Source organism: Monopterus albus, unplaced genomic scaffold, assembly GCF_001952655.1.
Source record: "Monopterus albus unplaced genomic scaffold, M_albus_1.0 scaffold89.1, whole genome shotgun sequence".
Classification (NCBI taxonomy): Eukaryota; Metazoa; Chordata; class Actinopteri; order Synbranchiformes; family Synbranchidae; genus Monopterus; species Monopterus albus.
In genome coordinates, this window is record NW_018127969.1 from 1,234,024 (window position 1) to 1,258,526 (window position 24,503).

General features: G+C 40.7%; 2 protein-coding genes across 5 annotated transcripts; one reads left to right on the forward strand and one right to left on the reverse strand.

Moving 5' to 3' along the window:
• Positions 1-229: 229 nt before the first annotated feature.
• LOC109964505 (sodium-dependent neutral amino acid transporter SLC6A17-like) lies at positions 230-15,646 on the forward strand. Of its 3 annotated transcripts, none has more exons than XM_020607838.1 (13): positions 230-306; positions 504-782; positions 3,069-3,511; positions 5,946-6,103; positions 6,606-6,732; positions 8,306-8,487; positions 8,575-8,685; positions 8,789-9,030; positions 9,623-9,815; positions 9,913-10,105; positions 10,390-10,549; positions 10,625-10,787; positions 11,068-15,646. In XM_020607838.1, exons 3-13 carry the CDS (start codon positions 3,229-3,231, stop codon positions 11,473-11,475), a joined length of 2,220 nt encoding a protein of 739 aa, XP_020463494.1. In that variant the 5' UTR covers positions 230-306; positions 504-782; positions 3,069-3,228; the 3' UTR covers positions 11,476-15,646. The 3 variants fall into 3 exon arrangements, with proteins under 3 accessions (XP_020463494.1, XP_020463495.1, XP_020463493.1); XM_020607839.1 differs by adding an exon at positions 1,202-1,281 and having other exon boundaries at positions 289-782; XM_020607837.1 differs by having other exon boundaries at positions 289-782.
• Positions 15,647-17,306: 1,660 nt separating this feature from the next.
• Positions 17,307-23,804, reverse strand: LOC109964423 (tripartite motif-containing protein 16-like protein). Of its 2 annotated transcripts, none has more exons than XM_020607723.1 (6): positions 23,349-23,804; positions 21,612-21,698; positions 21,275-21,508; positions 20,988-21,147; positions 19,582-19,623; positions 17,307-19,471 (listed from the first exon to the last, which is right to left on the reverse strand). In XM_020607723.1, exons 1-6 carry the CDS (start codon positions 23,799-23,801, stop codon positions 18,915-18,917), a joined length of 1,533 nt encoding a protein of 510 aa, XP_020463379.1. In that variant the 5' UTR covers positions 23,802-23,804; the 3' UTR covers positions 17,307-18,914. The 2 variants fall into 2 exon arrangements, with proteins under 2 accessions (XP_020463379.1, XP_020463378.1); XM_020607722.1 differs by having other exon boundaries at positions 19,582-19,653.
• Positions 23,805-24,503: the final 699 nt, after the last annotated feature.

Sequence of the window (24,503 nt, forward strand, 5' to 3'; positions counted from 1 at the left end):
CTGCAGCTCAGGGGCAGCTGTCTATCACAGTGTCACATCTGTGACAGTGATTGAACCTTTATTGTTAGGCATGCACATTCTGAAATACAGAATACCTTGACTACTCCTGATAACTATAAGTTCAGTAGTAATTTTAGCCCAAAAGGTTTTATTTCTGTTGAGCTGCTGCTGAGATATATTAATAGTAATTAATGTGGAACTTCATATTAAAATAACTTTAGCTTCAGCCCGGAAGTCTGTTGGAATAGTGTAAGCACGAGATTTCCTGATAGCTAGTAGGGGCAGGAGGAACAGGGCTGTATTAAGGTAGACTTGGAAAATGCAAATGTCCTAGATATCGATATTTAATCTGTTCTGCTTATGATCACAAAATCTTGACAGGCCAGCGCTGAATGGCTTAAATATTTGATCAATTATGACGAAAGCCGCGTCAAACAGTCACTTCCTCAGGTAGGAGTGTATAACCTTGATGAATCCGTGCACGCTCTTTTTCCACTTTGCAGACAGAGATGCTGTGATGGATAGAAGTCTCTAACCACAACAAGTGGGTGGTAGCTGAGAATTTACCACTGATGATAGAGCGCTTTGTGCGTCATAGTGCGCCTCGGACTCTCCACCCTGCATGTGAAGTGTAGGCAGCGCAGCATGTGATGCTCCGTCCTCCAGTGTCCTGTGAGCGCCCAGCCAGCACCACACCGTCCCGAGGATGCATGCATGACTCTCCAAATACTCTGCGTTCAGAAGAAGCCTTGGATATTGCCGATCACTGCTGAGGACTCGTGGTGAGAAAGAAAATGCTTGTATTTTTATTTGTTGTGCCTTTACTGTGCATCTCGTTTTTTTTTGTGCCACCACCGGGATTTAAAAATGCAGAGTGGTTATTTCTGCAGAAGTTCATAGGCACCTTAAAAATTGTTTTCAATTGCTGTTCGGTGTCATTAACACACACAGCAGCCCTTGTTTTGAATCATGTGATTCGAGGTGCAACTGTGTCCAATGTGCTCTAGTTTTCACAGAGGTCAGGGGATAATCGTTCTCGACCTTGATTGTGCGTTTGAAAGCCACAGCATTAAGCCAGAGGCAAAACAGTGAGCTTCCTCTATCAGCACCAGATGTGTCACTTGTGCTCAGAATATGTGACCTGTGTTGGGGTATTGATTACTGAGGGCATTCAGGAGCTTTCACCACTTGTTCTGTTCAGCTGTATTTTAGATTTGAATGACAAAAGTGCCCGTCAGAGTCAGATCCCAGTGCTGTTCCAGTTCATCCCTATTCTAAATGGTAAGTTACTGTCAGTAAAATGAACACGAGTTGGTTGTTTTTAATACTTTATGATTTTCACTGAAATGACTGATTGCCTGGTTCAGACTCAGACTGGGAATCAAAGAACAAATCTGGGCTTAATACCGACTGATTACTGAAGCTGATATCTACTGTTTTCCTCCTTTTTTGTGTAACCGGAAAGTATGAGAGCCTCAATATTATGTATTCAAATATAAGCCATAGAAACATTATCACAGGCTTCTATCTGATATATGCCCTTGTTTACATGAGGATATGTCTCTTCCCAGAATATTTATGATGGTGTGGCATGTCTGACAGTGAAGACAGTGATGTAGAGTATGTATTCATGGTTAGAGGTGAATAGGACTGGGCTTGGTGCTGGTAAGTTGCCAGTGTTAAATATGATTTGGCAATATTACTTAATTGTGAAAATTACCTCAAGTGTTATTGCATGTGTGAGTATTATCCCTGGTTCTAATGGATGCAATATCCCTGAATGTTTCTGAAATATAATATGCAATATGTACACATACAAACTCCTGAAAATTGAAAGCTTCTTCCCAGGGCAATGGCGTGATCAGCCCAGGGCAAAGAAAACAAACTGACATTACTGTACTGTAATGTGGAATTGACTGACAAGCAGCACCAGGGGCTTTACAGTTAATGCACTCAGGATTATGAGGACTTGTAAATGGCTGTGCATGGATTATTGCATCACAGGCTTCTCTTGACATACACACACAGGAGGAAATCCGCTGTGGGATGAGAAATGAATAAACACAGAAAACAACTACGCATCCTGAGCACAAACACAGTGACTTCCTTTAGAGCTTTTTTGTCTCCTGCAGAAATTCTGAGAAGGTTTGTGTTGTTAGTGTTTGTAGAGAATGTGCTGACAGTAACAGGGTTTGTTTAAGGCTGATGCAAGCAGCGAGGGTTTTGACGATGAAGGCTCGTGTGCAAGTGCAGCATCTTCATGCAACTCCAGTCATTTGCTCCTTCCTTCAGCCAGAACTGTTTCTTCTGTTGGTTACTACCAGCACAGACAATCAGCCCTTGTGTTTATCGATGACGTTTTGGTTTTCTCTTCTCCCTCTTTGCAGTTTTGCTTTTCAGTGCAGATTTTTATTTATTTTTTTACTCTCTTAATAAGAAATGAGCCTACGTGGGAGCTTGTGATGTGGATCAGGCGAACACATGGCAGCACTACATCCAAAACATCATGTTCACGTCATCCATTATGTTTGGGTTGAACCAACCACTCTCTGGCAGAGGGGTAAGGGTGGATGTTGCTGCAAGGCTTGAGAGGATTAGAGGATTTACATGGGGAAAAAAGCTTCACTAAAGTTAAGCTTTGCAGAAGAGGGAAATTAAATAGAAACAATTTGCAGGATTGGGAATATTTTTTTGGAACCAGAAACAATGTCTGAGAGGCAAAGGATTGTGATGGGGTGTTTTTGTGACTGTGGAGAAGAGACATCGTTCATGGTTCTGGGGAGCCATAAAAATGTGTTACAATCCAATGTCTTATTATGAGCCTAACCAAGCACTAAATGGAGGAATAATTGTGTCAGCGAACGTGTGAAGTGTTATTTAAGGATCAAGGCCAGAAAAAGGAGCCTTAAAATTACTGGCCATCAAATGGGCCTTGTCAAGGGCATTTTCTTTTATTTAAAACAGATAATTTATGGAATTTTTGATTATTAATTAACCATTATTGCATTTAAATTTTGAGAAGCTTGAAATATAACGTTCTGTTTAACCTTTCTCTTTGTCTGATGCAGGACTGAGGCCAAGCACTAAAACCCAGCTGTCACTCCTCAGCATCTCCTCTAAAGCTACATCTATCCATCTCCTCTCTCTGCCTGTATCACTTCTTTGTGTTTCCGCTCTTTCTTTCTCTCTCTCTTCCCCCTCCCCTCTTCCCGACCCTCAGCCTCCCTCATGCCTAAGAACAGCAAGGTGACACAGCACGAGCAGAGCAATGAGCACGTCACAGAGTCGGTGGCTGACCTGCTCGGACATGAGGAGCCGTTCGACTACAAGAACAGCTCCCTGACCATCGGGGGGGCCACTGGGAAGAAGGTGCCGCACATAGAGGTACCTGAAAATGATGGGCGTCCTGCCTGGAACAGCAAACTGCAGTACATCCTAGCCCAGGTGGGCTTCTCTGTGGGCCTGGGCAACGTGTGGCGCTTCCCTTACCTGTGCCAAAAGAATGGAGGAGGTGAGTTGGAGGCAACGCTCACTATAAGTTATAAGTGTTGCAGATCAGAAACATTTCATTTACAGTTTCATTATCAGTTACTGTACTTAACTAGACTTTGGAGCAGTGCTCCTTTACTTTCTCAGATGAATTTCTACAGTTAATTCATTTAAAGCTGGAGGTGTGATACTCCCATAATGGTATTGTCAAAAAAGACAGTATAACGAGGAAGGGACACTAAGAAAGAACAACAACTGATGTGTGCATTTAAAGGCTGTTATGATCATATAAAATACAAAACATGGGAACTTTGTGTTTTTTAATGAAGTAGCAGACTATTCATACTGTATTTTTGATTTAGCATTGTACATCTATCATACTGTCAGACTCATGATAAAAAATATCAAAACTTATGCAGCAGAACCAGAGGTAGTTTTTTTTAATTACATACACTTCTTGTTGTAACCTGGCACCTACATTATCCACAATGCATCTGGACTGCCATCAGTTTGGTCCACCTAGCATCAAGTAGAGCTGAGTGAGGGCTACAGAGGTCTGGTAAGCTCCACACCCCCAGATGGTGACATTGTTTGAGGCAATTTATCTGATTCCTTCTCCCGCTGTGCTTTGTCAGCTCTCTCTGAGTGTCAGGCAGCAGGCACTTGCTGATCCTTTCGATAACAAACAGCTGAACAACAGAAAATAGAAGAGTAATCTGACTAATAAGATTTTCCTAATTATAACAGTCTAGTTTGAACTTGTCCTCTTGTTTGCTTAGTGATGCATTGAAAGATCTGAGTCAACATTCTCTTTTATAACAATAACTTTTACTTGTATCACACTTAATGTTCATTCTACTTGTACTTAAAAGCATTAATGAAAGTAGTTTTACCTAAAGTTTCAATATACATCCAACCGAGTCCAACATTTTAGCAGTATTTGCAGTGTTTGACTAAAAGGCTGTACAGTTAATTAACTTTCAGTGTAATTGTATTGGGACATTATGATAAGACCTCATGTTATTGTTTCTGTGATTCAAATCGTTATTATTTAAAAAACACAAAACTGAATGAGCTGCATTGCACTGTTCAGTACAGAACTGCAAAGAGAGCAGCTGTACTGTGCTGAAAGCAACCAAGTCTAAATATAGTTACAGTATTGATTACTGCTGCCGACAAGACAGTCGGGGCTCAACTGATACTCTGGTGAACGGGAATAATAAAGGAATGTAACTGTATAGTGATGAGGTTTTATTTGGTTAGAGGTACTCTACATGTACTGTTAGCTGAGGCGTGCACAGTGTCATCCTGTGCTCAATACAGAGGAAAAAGGCACGTTGTCATCCTGGACTAACAGAGATGCTAATGCTTCCACTGGTGTATTTTCAGCTTTGCCACCTGTGTCATATTTGCTGCATGTACGTCGCATTTATTGCCAGTAGGCAGGATTTACTGCCAGTAGACTCAGTCCCAGACCGATCAGGGTATGTGACCTGGCGCGTGGCCATTTTTCAACGTGTAATTTGCTGTCTGGCAGCCAATTACAGACACATTAAAGGTCTGTGTTGTCAGGAACGTATCGCTGTGTGGGCTCCTTTCTTGTTCTCACTCTCTTCCACATCATGCCTTTTTCTTTTCTCTTTAACATCCTCTATCACCCCACCACCACCACCACCACTGTCACATCTTTATACTCTGACATACTGTATATCATGTCTGTTATGAGCTCCAGTTTAAATAACCTGCTATGGAGCAGATTAGATTAAAACTGATACGAGGATCCTGGCAAGGTATTTACAACTCCTGGGTACATTTAACCTCTCTATCATCTCTATATTTATTTTGGACTCCTCTCTTTCTGCCTCATTAGTCCACCCACTGTGAGATGCGCGTGTCACTGAATGTGGTTTTATAGTAGCACGTGTTTGTCTGCTAAAAGTCTTTGTATCCCGGATGTCGACTCAGCCTTCATATATTAAAAAAGTTGCTTATCCCTCCTTGGATTAAAATGCAAAGGAACAAATTAGACATCCATCAAAATTAAAATGACATTCAAATATATTCTTGAGTGGAGCCGTGATCCTCACATTATCAATGAGGTGAGAGCTTGGTTATGAAGTATTATTTTAGTTAGATTAATGCAAAACTGTTGAATTGTTGTGCTGCACAGATATTAAAACACAAAATAACAAGCAACATGATGTTTTAAAAAATCATACAATATTTATAATACATGTGGAAATGTTATTTCTGTCTGTGGGGCAGTTGTTGGACAAATACAACCACAACAGAAAACATTACAATTCTGGACAGACATCTTTGTTGTTCTGCTGTTTTGATTTGCCAACAAAAAACATAATATTTCCACTAGTCTCTGGAATAAGTGTCCTTTACATTTTAGAAAGGGCACATTTTCCCTTACGCTCCTCACACAGCGAACTGGATACTTCTTTCAGGTGCCTATTTGGTTCCCTACTTCATCCTCCTCCTCCTCATCGGCATCCCGCTCTTCTTCTTGGAGCTGGCAGTGGGTCAGAAAATCCGGCGTGGGAGCATCGGCGTGTGGAACTATGTCTGTCCTCGTCTGGGCGGGATAGGGGTGTCCAGTCTGATGGTAGGGAAACAGGAACTGGTTTTTTATTTTATTGTTCATCATTTCTCATCTCTGTAGCTGTAAGCCTAACACATATTCTTTGGTAATATTGTTCTCCTACACTACAGCTGTCAAAGGCTTTAATGAGGCCTCAGGAAAGCATTTGGAAAAGATGGCAAAAGTGTAGGTCCTCTGATGATCTATCTATCTATCTATCTATCTATCTATCTGTCATGTCTTGGGTAAAAGTAGCCTTTCTTTAGAGCTGCACAGCTATAAATACCTCACAGAAGATCACTGTTTGAAAGAGAGCATTTGAATTATTCATTCAACCTTATTTAGCTTCTGAATATCTTGGCTGGCAAGACTGCTCAGAAGACTGACAGCAAAGCCTGCTGCCCCACTTCTTTCACTGTGTGCAGATGTTATTCTACAATGAAATGTCTTTATATACTTGTAATTTGTGTTATTGTATGTTTGCTGTTTATGCTACCTCTCTCTCTCTCTCTCTGTCTCTCTCCAGGTGTGTGGCTTTGTGGGTCTCTACTATAATGTGATCATTGGTTGGAGCATCTTCTATTTCTTCCAGTCCTTCCAGTATCCTCTGCCATGGAGCGAATGCCCGATCAGAAAGAACGGGACAATGGCTAGTGAGTGGCATTAAATATTACTGTAACTAATAATCAAAGCAGCCTTATTTGTATAGCACCCTCAAAATTCTGCGGCAGTTTACCTTAATTTACTTCTTTACAACAACATTTAAAAATAAAATGAAGAAAGGAACCAATGTACAGCTGAGGCTGATGGGAATGTCATCAGCTTTGCAGGAGATATTTCACTAAAAACCCCAAAAGGTCAACGTGCTGCTGGCACTAGCTGAAATGTCAAGAGCTAATTAAGGTCAGTGCTGTAGAGCTGTATGTAGTTTCATGGCCATCCATCCATCAGTTGTTGAGATATTCCAGTCTGGACCAAAGTGGCAGTCACACTGCTGGACATGAACATACAAGAACTATAAGTTGCCCCAGGTGTATTAAAGGAAATGCAAATGCAGTAAAGATAATTATTTAATAAAAGTCATAGGAAAACAATAGAGCTGTGATTTAGATTTGAACAAAAAAAACATTTGCATGTTATAGGAAGTTGGTTCCACATGTTTTCTGTGCAGCAGTGAGACACCAGAGCTAAACAGAACTACTGCGTTTATCCTTCAAGCATATAAGATGTGCATTTTTGCACGAGGCCATTAAGTGGATTATAATGCAAAACAAATTGTGTTTGTTTGTTTTTTTTTCATTTGGACTCATTATTATCATTCAATATCAAGAGTGTGTACACATTCATGATTACATTGTTTGAAATACAGTGATATCCATTTGTCAGTATCTGGCTCTCACAGTAACGCCTCAATGGGCCACTGTGCTGCAGGGTTCAGGATTACATTCACATTGCATCCAGTCCGCATCAATACATCTAAGCAGATCAGCCAGCATCCAGTCTGCATCAATACATCTAAGCAGATCAGCCAAACTGTTTCTTACACCTTTCTGTTACGACTTCACGGACATGATCCAGATGAAAACCCTCTGGAGTTTTATGCGATTAGTGGTGATAATGACATAACCCCAGTGCAGCCAAGACACACTCAGCATGGCAGGATGAACACAATGCTGGCAGGAAGATGAGGAGCAGAGATTCAGACTCTCGGAGTGAAGGGCAGCAGCAGCAGAGACACTGCAACTCATAGACCTGCAGCCAATGTGATGATGGAACCAGACATGAATTAATAAACAATGAATTTAGCAGAGAACATCTGGTTGTGTGGATTGTGAGTGTGCATCCACACGGGTAAATCTGCACCACACCACAGTGTGAAGAATCATAATACTGCTGACTCTAAACTGCACACAGTATATTTCCCCAGGGTAAGAAGCGAGTACTCTGTGTGTGTGTGTGCACTGAAAAAACATCTCAGGTGATGTGAATTGGAGACTTGTGCTTTGCATACTAAGTACATAGATGGCCTTGTTAAGCTCACTTACATCTGACAGGTGTAGACCAGCTGAGAACTGAGCTATCGACCTCAGTGTTATTATATTTCTTCTCCTGCCCTCACATCTTCCTCTCTATGACACCTAATCCTCCTTGCTGCATCTTCACAGCCTTTTCTTTTCCTTCATACTCAAACTAAACCTCCTTCTCCCCCATCTGCAAAACATACAGTCGTGGAGCCAGAGTGTGACAAAAGCTCAGCCACTACCTACTTCTGGTATCGTCAGACACTAAACACCACCAGCACTATCGCAGAGAGCGGAGGCCTCAACGTCAAAATGACCCTGTCTCTACTGGTGGCGTGGATCATCGTCTGCCTTGCTGTCATTAAAGGAATCGCCTCCTCTGGGAAGGTAGTGGAGAGGAGGAGACACAAATAGATAATATGATTTGAGAAAACTATGAAGAACATCACTGGCTTTGCTTTTCTGAATGTACAGGTGATGTACTTCAGCTCCCTTTTCCCCTATGTGGTGCTGTTCTGTTTCCTTGTCCGGGGTTTAATGCTGAAGGGATCTGTGGATGGTATTGCTCACATGTTCACTCCCAAGGTGAGACCGGAGGAAAAGCTTTCATCTGTTTCTAAATGTTTTAAATCAACCACCCATGCTAACAGACACCTGATAATCCATTTCTTCTCCTGGTGTCTCACAGCTGGAGAAGATGTTGGAGCCCCAGGTGTGGAGGGAGGCAGCCACCCAGGTGTTCTTCGCCCTGGGGCTGGGTTTTGGAGGAGTCATAGCTTTCTCCAGTTACAATAAGATAGACAACAACTGTCATTTTGATGCCGTGCTTGTTTCTTTCATCAACTTTTTCACCTCCATCCTGGCCACGCTGGTGGTATTTGCTGTGCTGGGTTTCAAGGCCAACATCATGAACGAAAAGTGTGTCCTAGAGTAAGTTTAACACCTGCTAAAGATGTTAACCTTTAGCATAAACGTATAAGTAAAAACAAAAATGCTAAACTTGGGTTTTACTATGTCAGCCACTTGTTTGTTTTGATTTACACAACATACAGGAAATCTAAAAAACATTACAGCAATAACGAGGTCACTGGATGTGTTTGATTACCCATTGTCTTCAAGTTCATCATATTAATTTGGCAAGCTAACATTTGCCACATAGCACTAAACACAAAGTACAGCTGAGACTCATGGGAATACTAGTTTTGATTGGACAAATTGAACATTTGATCTGACACCCATCACTCACACATCCTTGCATGAAATAGGTCATTTCATGTTATGTAGTTTAACTAAAACACACAGTTGTTTGCTAGTTATATGTAGTGTATAAATATAAATTTAATATAATCAATTCTAAATATTTACCAGTATCTTACAAGTTATTTGCATTAGGTGTTTGATGTCAGTTTGATGCGACTGTTAGCAAGTGAACCCAGGAACAGGGTCTGACAACCTGGTTGTATGTCAGCACTAATACCGTCTTTGGCTTTTCACATTTTTTTCTATCCTTTTACCTTTGTAGAAACACTGAGAAGATCCTGGGATACCTCAACTCTAATGTGCTGAGCCACGAACTCATCCCTCCACATGTGAACTTCTCTCATCTCACCACATCAGACTATGCTGAGATGTACGAGGTCATCAAGGCAGTCAAAGAGAGCAGCTTCGCCGAGCTGGGTCTGGAGCCTTGTGTCCTGGAGGATGAGCTCAACAAGGTAAGTCTTTAGCACAGTTTTCTGTAGCATATTCTGAATGTGATGCATCTTACCCCTGTCAGCCTGTTGCCTGACTTCTCTGGTCATATCTCTGCAGGCTGTCCAGGGCACTGGCCTGGCCTTTATTGCCTTCACAGAAGCCATGACCCATTTCCCAGCATCTCCATTCTGGTCGGTCATGTTCTTCTTCATGCTCATCAACCTCGGACTGGGCAGCATGATCGGCACCATGACAGGCATCACCACACCCGTTCTCGACGCCTACAAAGTCCAGAAGGAACTTTTCACAGGTAAACTTCCCCCATTCCTCAACTCAGGCCATGACATGCTTTAAACAGTAGAATCCCTTTACTAAACACTTTAGAAGCATTAAAGTACGTTTTGTAATGGTGCATTAGGCTTTGTTATATTGCTCTGAGTGTACTGAATGCAAACAGTAACAGGAAACTAAACAGCTCGGTGGCAATAAAACCATTTTACTTTCCATTTTCTCTTCTATCAGACCAAAAATCTTTATCTTTTTTATCTTTCCCTCTGAATTAGCCAATTTTTTTCTTCTTCTGTGTCTTTTCAGTGTGCTGCTGCATTGTGGCCTTCCTGTGTGGCTTGTTGTTTGTCCAGCGTTCAGGGAATTACTTTGTCACTATGTTTGATGATTATTCTGCTGGTCTGCCTCTCACCATAGTGGTCATCCTGGAAAATGTATCCGTTGCTTGGATTTATGGCACTAAAAGGTACAGTCTGTGCATGTGTGATTAATGACCATGTGAGAGAAGATTTTAACTTTCCTGTTGTTGTTTGTCCATCAGTTTCATGCAGGACCTGGAGGACATGTTGGGTTTCCGACCATGTTTAATCTATTTCTACCTGTGGAAGTATGTCTCTCCCTTCTGTCTCATTGTTCTCATCTCAGCCACTGTCATAGAGATGGCCATCAGCCCACCAGGATACAACGCCTGGGTTCAAGAGCTGGTCAGTCAGTCTCTGTTGATATGTGTGTGTGTGTGTGGTGCTAGCAAAAACATTTGATGAATACTAGCACCCATTTTGCAGCCGAGTGGTCCCTGTCAGTCTCATATTATTATATATCATATTATTTGATTTGATTTAAATACAGTACATGTGTAAATGAACATCTGTCTTTTATATTTTCCTGTCACACTGGTTTTATCTGGATTAAGGGTCAAAGGGTGGAAATAAATACAGATATATTTGTGATTTGCGGATATATAAACTCTCTGTGTGTCTGCAGGCTCAGGAACGTTTCCAGAGTTACCCTCCCTGGGCACTGGCCATGTGTTTCGCTCTTGTCATTGTGGCCATGCTTCCTCTCCCTGTTGTCTTTATCGCTCGTCACTTCAACCTGATGTCTGATGGCTCCAACAAGCTGTCTGTCTCCTACCGTAAATCCATAATGAAGGACATGTCCAACCTAGAGGAGCAGGATGAGACCAGATCCATCCTTGGCGCCAAGCCCGGCGAAGCACCATCATCAGTGCTTGCACGCAGAGCTTATCTCGCTCCTGGCGGGCACAAACCCCTGGACCCAAACTCCCTGTCTCCAAACAGCTGCTACGGTACAAGCTACCAAAACGCTGCCATCAGCCCCACCACGCCAACTACACCAACCTCGCCTGTCACACCGGAGTCTGACTCTTGACTGCTGTCCAAAGTCCTGTTGCGCAGTTTACCTGTCAAGCACAAAGTCTCCACCAGGGGTCACTGCAGCACCAAGAATCCCCACCACTGCCCTACTCGCCCCACAAAACTGTATGTAGCCACCTAATTTATCTGCCACACACTTCCCAAAATAACCCCAAGGAACCACCTGAGAATAAGTCCAAAATGTTTCCATGTATTAAATCTTTCAGATTTAATACAGCGAGCCTACTGTGTGAACAGTTCAGTGGCAGCAAGAGCCCAGTTTGATTACTTTAAGGTTTAAAACCTGCCATTCTTTGCGTTGCTGCCTGCCATTGCAACAATACTGCGTATCAAATCCGTATAGTATAACATAGATCAAGTTAATTCCATTAGTTATTATGCAATGATTTCAGTGTAATGTCTACACTGAACACTGATACGCACCCTGCTCTGACCTACAAAACACTTCTCATCATGTACATTTGTTTTTGCAGGACTGTATGCATTGTAAACTATTCTTAAAGTTTCTTCAAAGACACCAATTTGTTCCATTCAGACCCAAAATCAACGTCCTACCTTGTTTTGTGTCTAGCCAGTATTGTTCTTGTTCATTCTGTAAACAGCAATGTACAGTATAGTAGTGTAATATAGGATAATGTAGCTTTTGTTACCTGGAGGAGCTCAAAACCACAGTGTCATCATCCATCACACACACTGTATAACTATAGAAAATCGCTTGTTTTGGTTTCTCCACCAAAGAGTAAAATGTAGAAAGCAAAACACTTGAAACCTATATATTTACATGACAGAAAGAAATGCAGAATTGCAATGAATGTGAGCTAAATTCATAAGCCTGAAAGACAAGGCAGTCGTATTCTTCAGTGACACAAAGCACAACCTGACCATGTGAATTTGAAATGGCCAGTTTCTACAAAAAAGGCATTGCTACAAAAGCACAAAAAAGATTTTACACAATTATGGTGTACAGGTCTATTACTAAACCTAATTACTGACCTTTTATTTTGAACAATTATGCACACATGGAATAAAATTTTAAAAAACGCTGCCTTCAAATATGTCCTGCACGGTGAGTAAGCAGTATTTATTACAGTAAATACTGGAGCACAAACTATTAGAGCATGATGTTCACTATGGACCAAAAACATATGAACATGAAATAGAAAAAACAGCAATGGACCAAAAGATATAGCAACTTAATGAACAAAAATCCAAATAACAGAATAATAAACTCATCAGCTAACTTGATAGTATGAACTTTTGTAGGCCTTAAACTCCTTACATGCAGATACATGCACAAAGGAAATATGTGCATTCAAATGCTGAAACATCCAGAGTCTATGTGAAATAATTAACCTCTTCATGCAGAAAGTAATATTAACTCATGTCACGCCAGGGTTGCTTTGTGAAGAATGTCTTTGACTCCTGGTTAAACTGAGGCTAAACCAGCAGACTGTCTGAACAGGTCAGATTAAAACTGCATCTCTCGTGAACACTTCAGTTTTGTTCACACTGGTAGTGAATAGCTGTGACAACTGAGCACATTTACTGTACGTTCCTGCTGTATGGAAGATGACACATTTATTTATTTTTTTATCACGATATTCAATGCCATGATGTATACGATATAATGGACTATATTTATATTCCTGCATATTTGCAGTGTATGTAGGTGTGATGAATGACAAAGTTTTATCTTTTAAAAGTGACCAGTATATATTGATCTTATGCTTATCCTTATGCTTATTTAAATTGTATATTTAGAGTAATTTACAGTTTATGTAAGTCATTCTTGTTCTGGGATGTGAAAATGCTGCTGCAGGTTCAGGTATTGTATAATCTCAATGTAGCATTGTCAGAACTGTAGCCGGTCCTGTTGTCTTCATAGGAGCCGTGTGCTCATCTTAGTTGAGGTCCACTGATGTCTCCACTTTAAATGTACTGGTCAAATTGTTTTTAGCCACACTAGGAGTTTACCACAAAATACAGTGAAACATTTTTTACTTTAGTTCAGTTTTCACTTTAGTTCCTGACATGACCTTCAGCCTTTGCTGTACTTTCAAAAGTATGCTAATATAGCATGCTAACATGCTAAACAGGCTGGGTTTTTTTGCTAACTCTAGGAAAACAGACTAACATATTGAAAATTACATGCTAAACATGGCTGTTAAACAATGGTAACTGTTATACAGATTTTTAGCTACTAGCTAACTAACTAGTTTTCCAAAGCCCAGCTGAGCCTAATACCATGTTCACTTCAGAGCTGCCACATAGGCTGTATCTGAAAGCTCAGATATACCTGACTAGAAAGTACAAAGTCCATTGTTAAGGGTAACTAAACACTGAACGTTAATAGATATAATTCTATACTGAACAAACTGTTTTCTACAAAAGAGGATTGGGGCCACTGTAAAAAGTCTGAACTCATATTAACCTAACCCTAATCCTCAATCTGAGCTCAGTCTGAAGGTGTGTTCAGGAACACCTCAAGGCAATTTCTTTATATTTGGCACAAGTCTCCACTTGGTCTCAACAATGAACTAATTAGAGTTTGGTGGTCAAAGAGCGAACCTTCAACCTTCTGGTGGGGAGACGACTGCTTTACCCACCGCACCGCTGTCGCCTTTACAATGTAGAGCTGAGCCTGAAAAGCTGTTAAGGCACTTAGGTGACCTTTTTATTCTGGCACCACCTTCAGGCCAGACTTTACATTTCCCCCATTTCTTGTTCACCCATTAAGATAGTTGGTTTTCTGCTATGTAATGAGGGTTAACAGACTCCTAGGCCCACTGGTGTGGCTTTAAACATCAATGAACATCTCGTTTTGTTTCTTGTATTGTTTTAGTGTCATGGGCCAGGTACTTCCTGGTGAGAGTCTCGCTGTTTTAAGTCTGTAAATAATCTTGCGTGACAAAAAATTTTTCAAAAATAGTTTTTATTCATGTGAAGTATATCAGTGTCCTAAAAAGTAACTGTTTTAGCAGTAAATGTAACAAAGTAATAATGAACGTGATTGATGCACTTTCTCACTAGGACTGCAAATGTTGTCCTCATAGCAGTAAATACAAGGTTGGTGTAAAAGCAATATCCAGTCATTTAAACTGCAGAATAATTGTGGTTGAAAACAAAGCTTGACACCTGAGTGTCAGTTAATAGCAATGATTCAGAAGCACCCCTTGTAACCAAAGGGATGTTATGACTCTTCCTTAGTGCTGGAGTGTGTGTGTGTGTGTGTATGTGTGCACTGAATATTGATGTGTAGATTCCTTCTTACACCTGTAGGTGCAGGGCCTTACTAAGCACACATTTCAAGCACTGTCTGTACAGGAGACATTTTTAGAAATGTCCTTTTACAACTTCTTTCTTGTCAGTTACTGTATATTACAATTATAAAATATTGCCAGTTATTGTAAAATGAAATCAGTTATTGTAAAGTGAACATCACCAAAACTATTAATAATAAAGAGTAGACAAGCTGTTGTTGGATTTCTGGGTTTTCCTGGTTCAAATTAAGGCATAACTCTGTTAAGTAAAATATTAAGTTTTACTATGGAAATGTAATCATCACATGGTCACGAATGTCCTGCAGTGTGGCAGGGCATATCATCCTGCTGACAGAGGCCATTGCCATTAGAAAATACTGTTGCCATGGAGGGGTGTAATTGGTCTGCAACAATGTTTAGGTAGGTGGTTTGTGTCAAAGTAACACCCACGTGAATGCCAGGATGAAGGTTCCCCTCAGAACATCACCCAGAGCTTCACACTGTCGCCGCTGCTCATTATCTTCCTGGTGCCATATCTACTCCATGCACCTGGCCTTCCTCATGATGTAAACAAAAACATGATCCATCAGACCGGACCACCTTCTTTTATTGCTTCATGGTCCAGTTCTGATGCTCATGTGCCCATTGTAGACACTTTTGGCGTGGGATAGGGGTCAACGTGGTCACACTGACTAGTCTGCAACAATGTGATCTAACAGCCATAGCCACCAGTGCAGAGGGCCTTGAGGTAAACCAAAGGACCCCCCATAAAACTTCAATTTAGAGAAGAGTAGTGGTTTTCAACCAGTGGTCCACAGCCCCCTGGTGGTCCAAGGAGGCATTGCAAGTAGTCCCTGACCATGCATTCAATAATGTAGTTTGACTGAAGGAATGTTTTTTATTTGATTTTTTAAACATATTTACATGTACTACTTATTGTTTGTGAATAATCTAATTCATGCAAATATACAGTATGGAAAGTATTCAGACCCTTTTAAATTGCATACATTTTGTTATGTTTCAGATTCATCTTAAAATGGATTCATTTTCATTTTTGGCTTTGCGCCAACGCTCCCAATCCAACCTGGGTGACTTTGAACGATTCTGCCAAGAAGAATAAAAGAAAATTCCAAAAGACAGGGGCCAATCTTCCAGCTTTGTTCTTGAGAAAACTTGAGGCTATCATTACTGCCAAATGTGCTTTAACCAAGTATTAAGTGAAGGGTCTGACGACGTATGTAAATGGGATATGTTAGACTTTTATTTTTAATGCATTTTCAAAACACTCCAAAAACCTCTTTTCACTTTATCACTGTGGAGTAGTGTGTTTATGCTGATGGAAAAAAATGAATTGACTCCGTTTTAAGATGAGTCTGAAACATAACAAAATGTGGAAAACTTAATAATCTCCTTTATTTGGCGAAGTATGTTACACACAAGGAATTTGTTTCCCAGTACAGAACTGAGACAGCCATCTGTGGTGCTAACTCAACCGATGGCTCTAACCATCGGGGGCAACTTGGGGGTTCAGTGTTTTGCCCAAGGACACTTCGACTGCAGACATTGAGAATTGAACCTCTGACCCTCCGGTTGGGAGACGGCTGCTCTACCCAATGAACCAAAGTCGCTCCCCAACTTGGAAGTGGAGGCAGAATGCGTACCGTACCGTACCGTACCATACCATACCATACCAACTTTATTTATAAAGCACTACAACAACCAAGGTGGACCAAAGTGCTGTACATTGCAATAAACAATATATATTAAAAACACAACCCACAAGCACAAGCAAAATCAACACCAATATAAAAACATGAATCAATAAAAATAAATAAAATCAACGCCAAAATAAAAACATAAATCAATAAAATGAATAAAAACAACAGCAATATAAAATATCAAAACACCAACGAAAATAAATGAGTTGTTAAAAGGGACTTAAAAACAGACAGGGTAGAAGCTTGTCTAATGGACAGCGGTAAATCGTTCCAAAGTTTGGGACCAGCAACCGCAAAGGCCCTCTAAGCTTATGCTTTGTTCTAGGCACACTCAAAAGAAGTTGATTGGGTGACCTCAAAGAACATGTGGGTGTATGCCAGTGGAGCAAATCGGATAAGTAGGGTGGTGCAGAGCCATGAAGGGATTTAAAAACAAAAAGTAGAATTTTATAATGGACCCTAAAATAAACAGGTAACCAGTGCAGGGAAGCCAAAACTGGAGAGATGTGCTCATATTTTCTCGTGCCTGTTAAAAGACGTGCTGCAGCATTTTGGACCATCTGGAGGCGAGTGATGGAAGACTCACTAATCCCCAGATACAATGTGTTGCAGTAATCTATTCGGGAGGTGATAAAAGCATGAATTAGTGTCTCAAAGTGATGCCTAGAGACCATTGATTTTACTCTGGCCATCTGTCTTAATTGAAAAAAACTAGATTTAACGACAGCTGCAATTTGGCCGTCAAATTTCAGGTCAGAGTCCATTTTTACACCCAGACTTGAAATATTTTTCTTATTGTATCGATCCAAAAAGCCCAAATCAATAGAGGGTGACCGAGCAGAATCACCAAACACCATCACCTCAGTCTACTCCTCATTCAGCTTCAAAAAATTAAAAGCAAGCCAAGATTTAATGTCATCTAAGCATTCAAGCAGTGTCTTCACACAAGAATTCGCCTTTTTAACCGGCAGATAAAGCTGGCAATCATCTGCATAAAAATGAAAGGAGATGCCGTGTTTCCTAAGTATAGAGCTGAGTGGGAGAAGGTAAAGGGAAAAAAGAAGGGGTCTAAGAACTGAGCCCTGTGGAACCCCATACAAAAGGGGCTCAGAAGAAGACACAGCATCCCCAAGTTTCACACAAAAGGCTCGATCCTTAAGATAAGACCGAAACCATTCTAGGGCTATACCTCGAATGCTCACCCAGTGCTCTAAACGAGAAATAAGGATATTGTGATCCACTGTATCAAAAGCGGCAGTCAAGTCTAGGAGCACCATGACTACGCAATTCCCTAAATCAGTTGCAAGAAAAATATCATTTAAAACTTTCACCAAAACTGACTGTGCAGGGTTTTAAACCTGATTGAAAAATCTCAAAAAATTTATGCTCATTTAAAAAGGCCAGTAACTGAGTGTAAACTATCTTTTCAAGGATTTTGGAAAGGAATGGTAAATTTGAAATGGGCCTAAGAGCACTGTGGGATCCAGACCAGGTTTCCTAATCAGTGGCTGCACCACAGCATGTTTAAACTCCCTAGGAACCAGCCCAGAAGATAAGATACTATTAATAATAGAAAGGACAAAAGGCCCCACAACTGGAAAAACCTCCTTTAAAAATCGAGAAGGAATAGCATCTTTTGGAGAGCCAGAGGGACTCAATCGCCCAACATAACATTATTATAACATTTAGAAAAGCCCAGATGACTTTGTGGATTAAAATAGTGCCCATTCAGTTTATCTACCACATGACACTGGTCTTCAGATTGCTTCTTAGTCAGAATGGTCACAATCTGATGAAAACCCATATACAGTGGGGCAAAAAAGTATTTAGTCAGCCACCAATTGTGCAAGTTCTCCCACTTAAAAAGATGAGAGAGGCCTGTAATTTACATCATAGGTATACTTCAACTATGAGAGACAGAATGAGAAAAACAAATCCAGAAAATCACATTGTCTGATTTTTAAAGAATTTATTTGCAAATTATGGTGGAAAATAAGTATTTGGTCAATACCAACAGTTCATCTCAATACTTTGTTATATACCCTTTGTTGGAAATGACAGAGGTCAAACGTTTTCTGTAAGTCTTCACAATTGGTGGCTGACTAAATACTTTTTTGCCCCACTGTATAGCACTAAGGATGGGTCTATTCCACTTTTCACCTTATCTTTGTCACATACGAGACTGGTAACTCTGAAAAAGTGTGTCCCCCAACACAGTCCAGTATCCACAAACATGTAAATGAAAATATATATATATATGTATATATGTATAAATCTAAGCAAACGGGGCACCAGAGTAGTCTGCTGTGTATTGTGTTATGTAACCCCACATGTAACAAAGCCTCAAGAAAGATTACAAAAAGGAGGAAGTTGACTTATAAATCTGTGTGATACGTGCTGTCACACTCAAGAAGTTCTCGTTTTAAGTTAATTTCCCTTAAATTGTTACAAGCTGTCTATGAACCTCTGCCCTGTGTCAGATCACAGATCCTGATGCAACCTTTCTCTCCGAGCCAGAAGCCTGGATACAGTGGCTCTGTGAATTTGGCCTCAGTCTTGTAAAGAAAGATCATACTGTCTGAGTCTGATACCTCGTAAAATGACACTGTTCCCTCTTTGAACTTAAGATAAACCCCAATCCTGTCATGACAGGGGTCTTCTGTGAGCTCAACGCTTTTACCACTGTGACTCACAGAGTATTTTGTGGACCGATCAAGACTCCATGAATTTGCATTGGCCCCAAAAGCCGACAACCTAGTGCTAGATCTTCTGTCTATTCTTTTGTAAGTGAGGGCAATCTCTGCTTTGTCCCCCTCCACCTCTATCTCATAGTAGCAGCGCTCGACCTGCAATCCCTCCCTGCAAAGCACCTGCCGCCGACGGATAAACCTCTCTGGGCAATGATTACTTGGGCTCTTAAATGTCTGAGGGCTCAGCTTCACCTCTTTGTCTCCTTCAGAAATGACCAGGTCCTCGTTAGCCGTGGCGGGGTCCAAGGTGAGCTCACATGCATCTGAGACCATGATATGAAGATAAAAATAGCACTTTAATGATACAGCTGATCAGTTATGGTTGGAAAAAAGCACTATAGGTTGGCTGTGTGTGTGTGTGTGATAAACTCACACTGCAGGAACTCTGCTCTGGTTTTAGGCTCCTCATTCTGACCAACCGGAGTGCCGATCACTCCAGGAGGACCTAGGAGACAACATCAGAGCATCAGTAGGTGTCACTGCTGATGACGCAGCCAGCATTTCAAAGAATCATAGCAGGAAAAGCGTTACTAATGACATCAATGGTGTTTCCGTTCCATGAAGTCTCCCAGTAATGACAGTGAGCCAAGGGCAATATCAAGACCCTGAAGGTGCCTCTTTATACCATAAAGAATCACTTCACCCAAATTACAAAAAACACCACCAACAAACTAGAAACTCTGCTGATAGTTATGGTTTTCAGATATCACTGAGATTTCTCCACTCCAGTTCAGCAGAGGAGGATCATGATTTCATTTGTCGTTCACAACACTGAAAACATAATCATTAAAAAAATTCAACAGCCAAGTGTCTCGTTATGATCTGCACGGTGCAAAATGATTCTATTTGTTATTACTGTCTCTTGTTATTTTTTTTCTGACCCTTCAAAACCACTATGAAGTTATTCTTGATTAAATTAAGATATTCAATGATTAGCATTCCGCTGTGACTGCACAACAAATGGCTTTTTCCAGAAGAACAATTAAGTAATTATGAGAAATTCTGTAAAACAGCACTCCAGAACGAACTGCAAAATGCTCTATATCAGAAATAAATAACATAATTATTGGTGTACCCCTTAATATTAATCATGGAAAAACAAAACAGCATAACTCACTGTGTATAATGGCACAAATTAACATGCAAAACAAAATATAAATTATCAGGCATATCCCAGATAAGTCTATTCCAGACTGTGTTCAAAAAGCCATCACATTTATTCTGAATTCTATTGCTAACATATGAATATACATATTAATTTCCCTGACATATAAAATTACTTACATATAACCCTTGGAATAAGTGTAATGGTGTGAGGTTTGAGGTCTTTTGTGGCTAATTGTGCTGTTTTTGATGAGTTATGACTGTGTGGAAGGTTTTCTATGTAAGTGGTACTACAACACAGGAGTGAATCAACCAGTCCAGGGCTGTTTGCCTACAGTTTCTATTTTTACCCACAAGTTGTTGCACATTTCAGGTTTTATCTTTAATGGGATTATGTATATTTTTCTGCATTGTAATGACATTTGTTTCTACTGTTTTTCAAGACATTTCATAAGATGATACAATTGCATTAATCCACAGCAGCTTTTTAATGTAATATCTCAAAGATGTTTATAGCAGTTCAAAATACACACCACAGGACTGTGAGATACTCGCTTCACATTCTTGCTGCATGCCATCCTCCTCTGTCTCGCCCACTGATTCCTGTTGCTCTCCACCATCAGATAGAATAAATACAAGCACAAATATTCTTTGAAAAAAACTAAAGGTACATACCAATTTGAGAGATTGAGGGGAATTCTTTGTCACAAAATTCTTCCAGCTGCTTCCCGAATTTTTCAACAGCTCTCTTTGTAAACTCAAAGGGGAGGGGTGGAGCCTCTAAAACCTCTTCTCCACCGTCTTCTTCAAAGAGGCGCTGTAGCGAGGGCCACTCCTGTGAGGAAATAGGATATCGTTTATCATTTAGACACAGGTAAAGCTTTGTTGTGGATTTTCTTCAGCCTTCTATAACTTTTGCAAAACATCCACCAACAGATTTGAAGGAGTTTTATACACAGTACCTGCAAGAAATGGATGTCGCTTTCAGTCTGTGCCAGACGATCCAGCTCAGTGTCCCTCTTCTTGACCCTCTCCATCTTGGCTTCCAGGGTCTGCAAGGAGATGGTGACCTGAGCTGCTGCCACCTGCTTCTGTTCTCCAATCAGCCTCTTCACTGACAGGTAACGATCCTGGAGGGACTCGATCCCACCAACTATGATGCTTTCACAGTAGTTGTCTGTTTTTTCCGCCTCCTCCTGTTTTACACACAGTTCAGTAGAATCTGTATCTGTTCATACTCAGGACTGGGATGTAGAGCACAAACTATATGAAGACACCCAGTTCAGGTGTCCTCCTCACCTCAATCTGTTCCAGGATGCTCTTCCATTTCTTTTCTTGTTTCTCGAGAAGCTGCCTGGATTCTGTTTGTATGCCCGCCAGCTCCTCCTTTAATGTGTGTTGAATGGACATACACATTATTTATTTGCATTTGTGAAACTGGTTTAGTAACATTCTAGTAAGACTCAAAACAAAGTGACACCCTAAAATGACACCCTTTGCTCCTCCAGTCACATTCTGCTTCCTTGTGAAGAAGTAAATTGTGAATGCCTAGATGCCACAAACTGCACAAAACACAATTTCTGGCCACTCTGGTCTGGCAACCTCTGTTTCAGACTTTTAGCTTCCAACAGGTCCTCCTTGGCTGGGTGTTTGAAACAACTACTCATGGTAAAAAACAAAAAACATTGTGCATACCCTTCATTAGTGTGGTGCAGTGGCTAGCACTATTGCCTCACAGCAAGAAGGATCTGGTTTCATGCCCAGGCTGATCCAGGCTGAGTTTGCATATGTATGCATATGTATACTGTATATATATATAAAAAAAAAACTGGCACCCTCTGAGATGTTGATTAGAGTTGACAGATGTGATGTGTGTGTGTGTGTGTGTGTGTGTGAGAGAGAGAGAGAGAGAGAGAGAGAGTAGCGTGCTGGGGGAAGCGCCATACTGTCCACACACAGGACATGCCACACAGATGGACAGTGATGTGTCCAGAGGGTGAGGACTGTAGTGAGGTGTCGTTCACGAATGATTCATTAATTTTGAACGAATCTTTCCCATGACTCGAGAACATCGGGTCATCTCGGGGAGTGATTCGTTGATTTTGAGTTGACCGCGCATGCGCAACATGGCATAAGATTTTACACCTTTCGAGTCGTTCATTTTTGTAACCTCACACGACCGCTTTGTTGGATACAGAAATTAGTTAATTTTCAACCGTTCTTACATTTTTTTTTTACTCTTACTGTTACGTGATACATTTCTTTTTATTATAAAAAAGCTTTTTGTTTCCTACAGACTATAACTTTGTGAATATCTGTCAATATGGTTCTTTTCCATAACACTGAATGTTTTAATAAAGAGTTGGTTAATGCTTTAAACTTCATCAGTATATTTCTTTATACTATACAGAAGACAGCACGGCTTAGCTTAGTTTAGGATGTTAGTGACAAAAGACCAAACGAATTTAAATATCTGGAGGTGAGGTGATGAAGTAACAGACTGCATAGCCTTAAGACACAGGTATGATATTACTTATAATATGACCTTGGCTGCATTACAGTTCTTTCTTATTCGAAACGTGATCAATATGTGCGTAAGTAGGTGGGGAATTAACATGTAACATTTTAATTACATTCTGCTGAAGTGAACGAAATGACTCGAAAAAGGATTCGTTCATTTTGCTGAACGAGATTCAAAGAACAGAATCAGTAAAATGATCCGAACTTCCCATCACTAGGGGACTGCAGCTGTTTCAGGTGTCCTGAGGCAGGAAACTTTGGGTTGGCGGGTTAAGTTTCCGGTTCGCGGGTTCTTTTGGAGGGAAAACTCGTGTATATCAGTTCTGATGTTCAGTGTGGTGTGAATTTGTTGGGTGAAGAAAAGCAGTGACTATAAACTTGGCAGACGGAATCCAGTGTCAAGGGCAGAACCCCTTGAGTCCACTAGCTGTCTCTCTCTCTCTGACATATATATGTACATATATGAATTTAGTAGCCTCCTGCCTACTTCGAGGTATTTCTTTGGGTTTCTATTACCTGTTTCCTCTTCCGTTCATCTTCAATAGACACAATTTCGTGTCCGCCATGCTCCGCTGAAGCGCAGGTTAGGCAGAAGATCGTCTCATCAGTGCGACAGTAAGCATCCAAAGGCCTGTTGTGTCTCGGACACAGGGTCTTTTCTGATGTCTCTGTCTCTGAACATGTCCGGGGCCTCTTCCTCTTCTCTCTGCCATTAGAATCCCTTTGCGTGTCTGTCACTAAATTGGCTAGAGTTGTGTTCAGGATTAGCTGAGGTCTGGAGGGAAAACTATGACCACATTCAGGGCATTTACGGGGACGTTTCTGCCTTTGGTCTTGATCCCAACGGTCCTGGATGCACCGCATGCAGAAGTTGTGTCCGCACGGAACGGTCGCAGGGTCCCTGAGGACCTGCTGGCAGATTCGACAGCGGAGGTGGTTCATACTCACTGGGATACGAGCCTCTGCCATGTCTACTCGGGGTGGACATTCGGGTTTGTTTTGTTTTCAGTCTTAATGTCACATAGGAAATGGGTGTGACTCGATTTAGAGGAGGAACAACGAGCACTTCAGGAATCTAATGTAACAAATGGCTGCTCACTGCTGAGTCTGGTACAGGTACAGTTTATGAAATGTAAACTGTAAAACTGTTTAAACAAAGTCCAAAACAAACTAAAAGAACACACCTAGCAATAAGAATAATATTAGTGGTAGTATCCCTGCTACCTTATCAAATAAAGGCAAACACGCCACAAGAATCATCTTAAAAATAAACTCAACATGAACGACAGTATAGTTTTATTACAGTATTTCTCCATTTAAAACAGATCAATGATAAATATTTTTCACAATTTACATGTATTCTCAATTTCTTAGCCTTTATAATAAGACACAAAAAACAATTCTGATAAGTAGAAAATTCAGAGGAAAATAGTTGTGGAACTGGCAATTTTACTCCCACCAGAGTTATCTGCTTCATTTCATAGCTCCACTGTGATGCTCAGAACAATGCAAATAGCACTGAAATATTTGCAAATGCAACAGAACATTAAAGGGTGACTCAGGTAAACAGATGTTTATCCCATTGAGGTAATGACAAAAAGTAATAGATAAGGAACTAATGACCTTGAAACCACTACTACCCTATTCCTCTCTACTTAAAAGAAGAGCCCA

Excerpts from the sequence above, each read along its gene's own strand:
- LOC109964423 (XM_020607722.1), bottom strand. The coding sequence starts at position 23,801 with ATGGCAGAGGCTCGTATCCCAGTGAGTATGAACCACCTCCGCTGTCGA. Across the intron at positions 21,699-23,348 it reads ATGAACGGAAGAGGAAACAG|GAGGAGCTGGCGGGCATACA; the intron begins GTAATAGAAACC and ends CACACATTAAAG. Across the intron at positions 19,654-20,987 it reads CCCCTCAATCTCTCAAATTG|GTCCTCCTGGAGTGATCGGC; the intron begins GTATGTACCTTT and ends GTTGTCTCCTAG.
- LOC109964505 (XM_020607838.1), top strand. The coding sequence starts at position 3,229 with ATGCCTAAGAACAGCAAGGTGACACAGCACGAGCAGAGCAATGAGCAC. Across the intron at positions 6,733-8,305 it reads AAAGAACGGGACAATGGCTA|TCGTGGAGCCAGAGTGTGAC; the intron begins GTGAGTGGCATT and ends CAAAACATACAG. Across the intron at positions 9,031-9,622 it reads AACGAAAAGTGTGTCCTAGA|AAACACTGAGAAGATCCTGG; the intron begins GTAAGTTTAACA and ends TTACCTTTGTAG.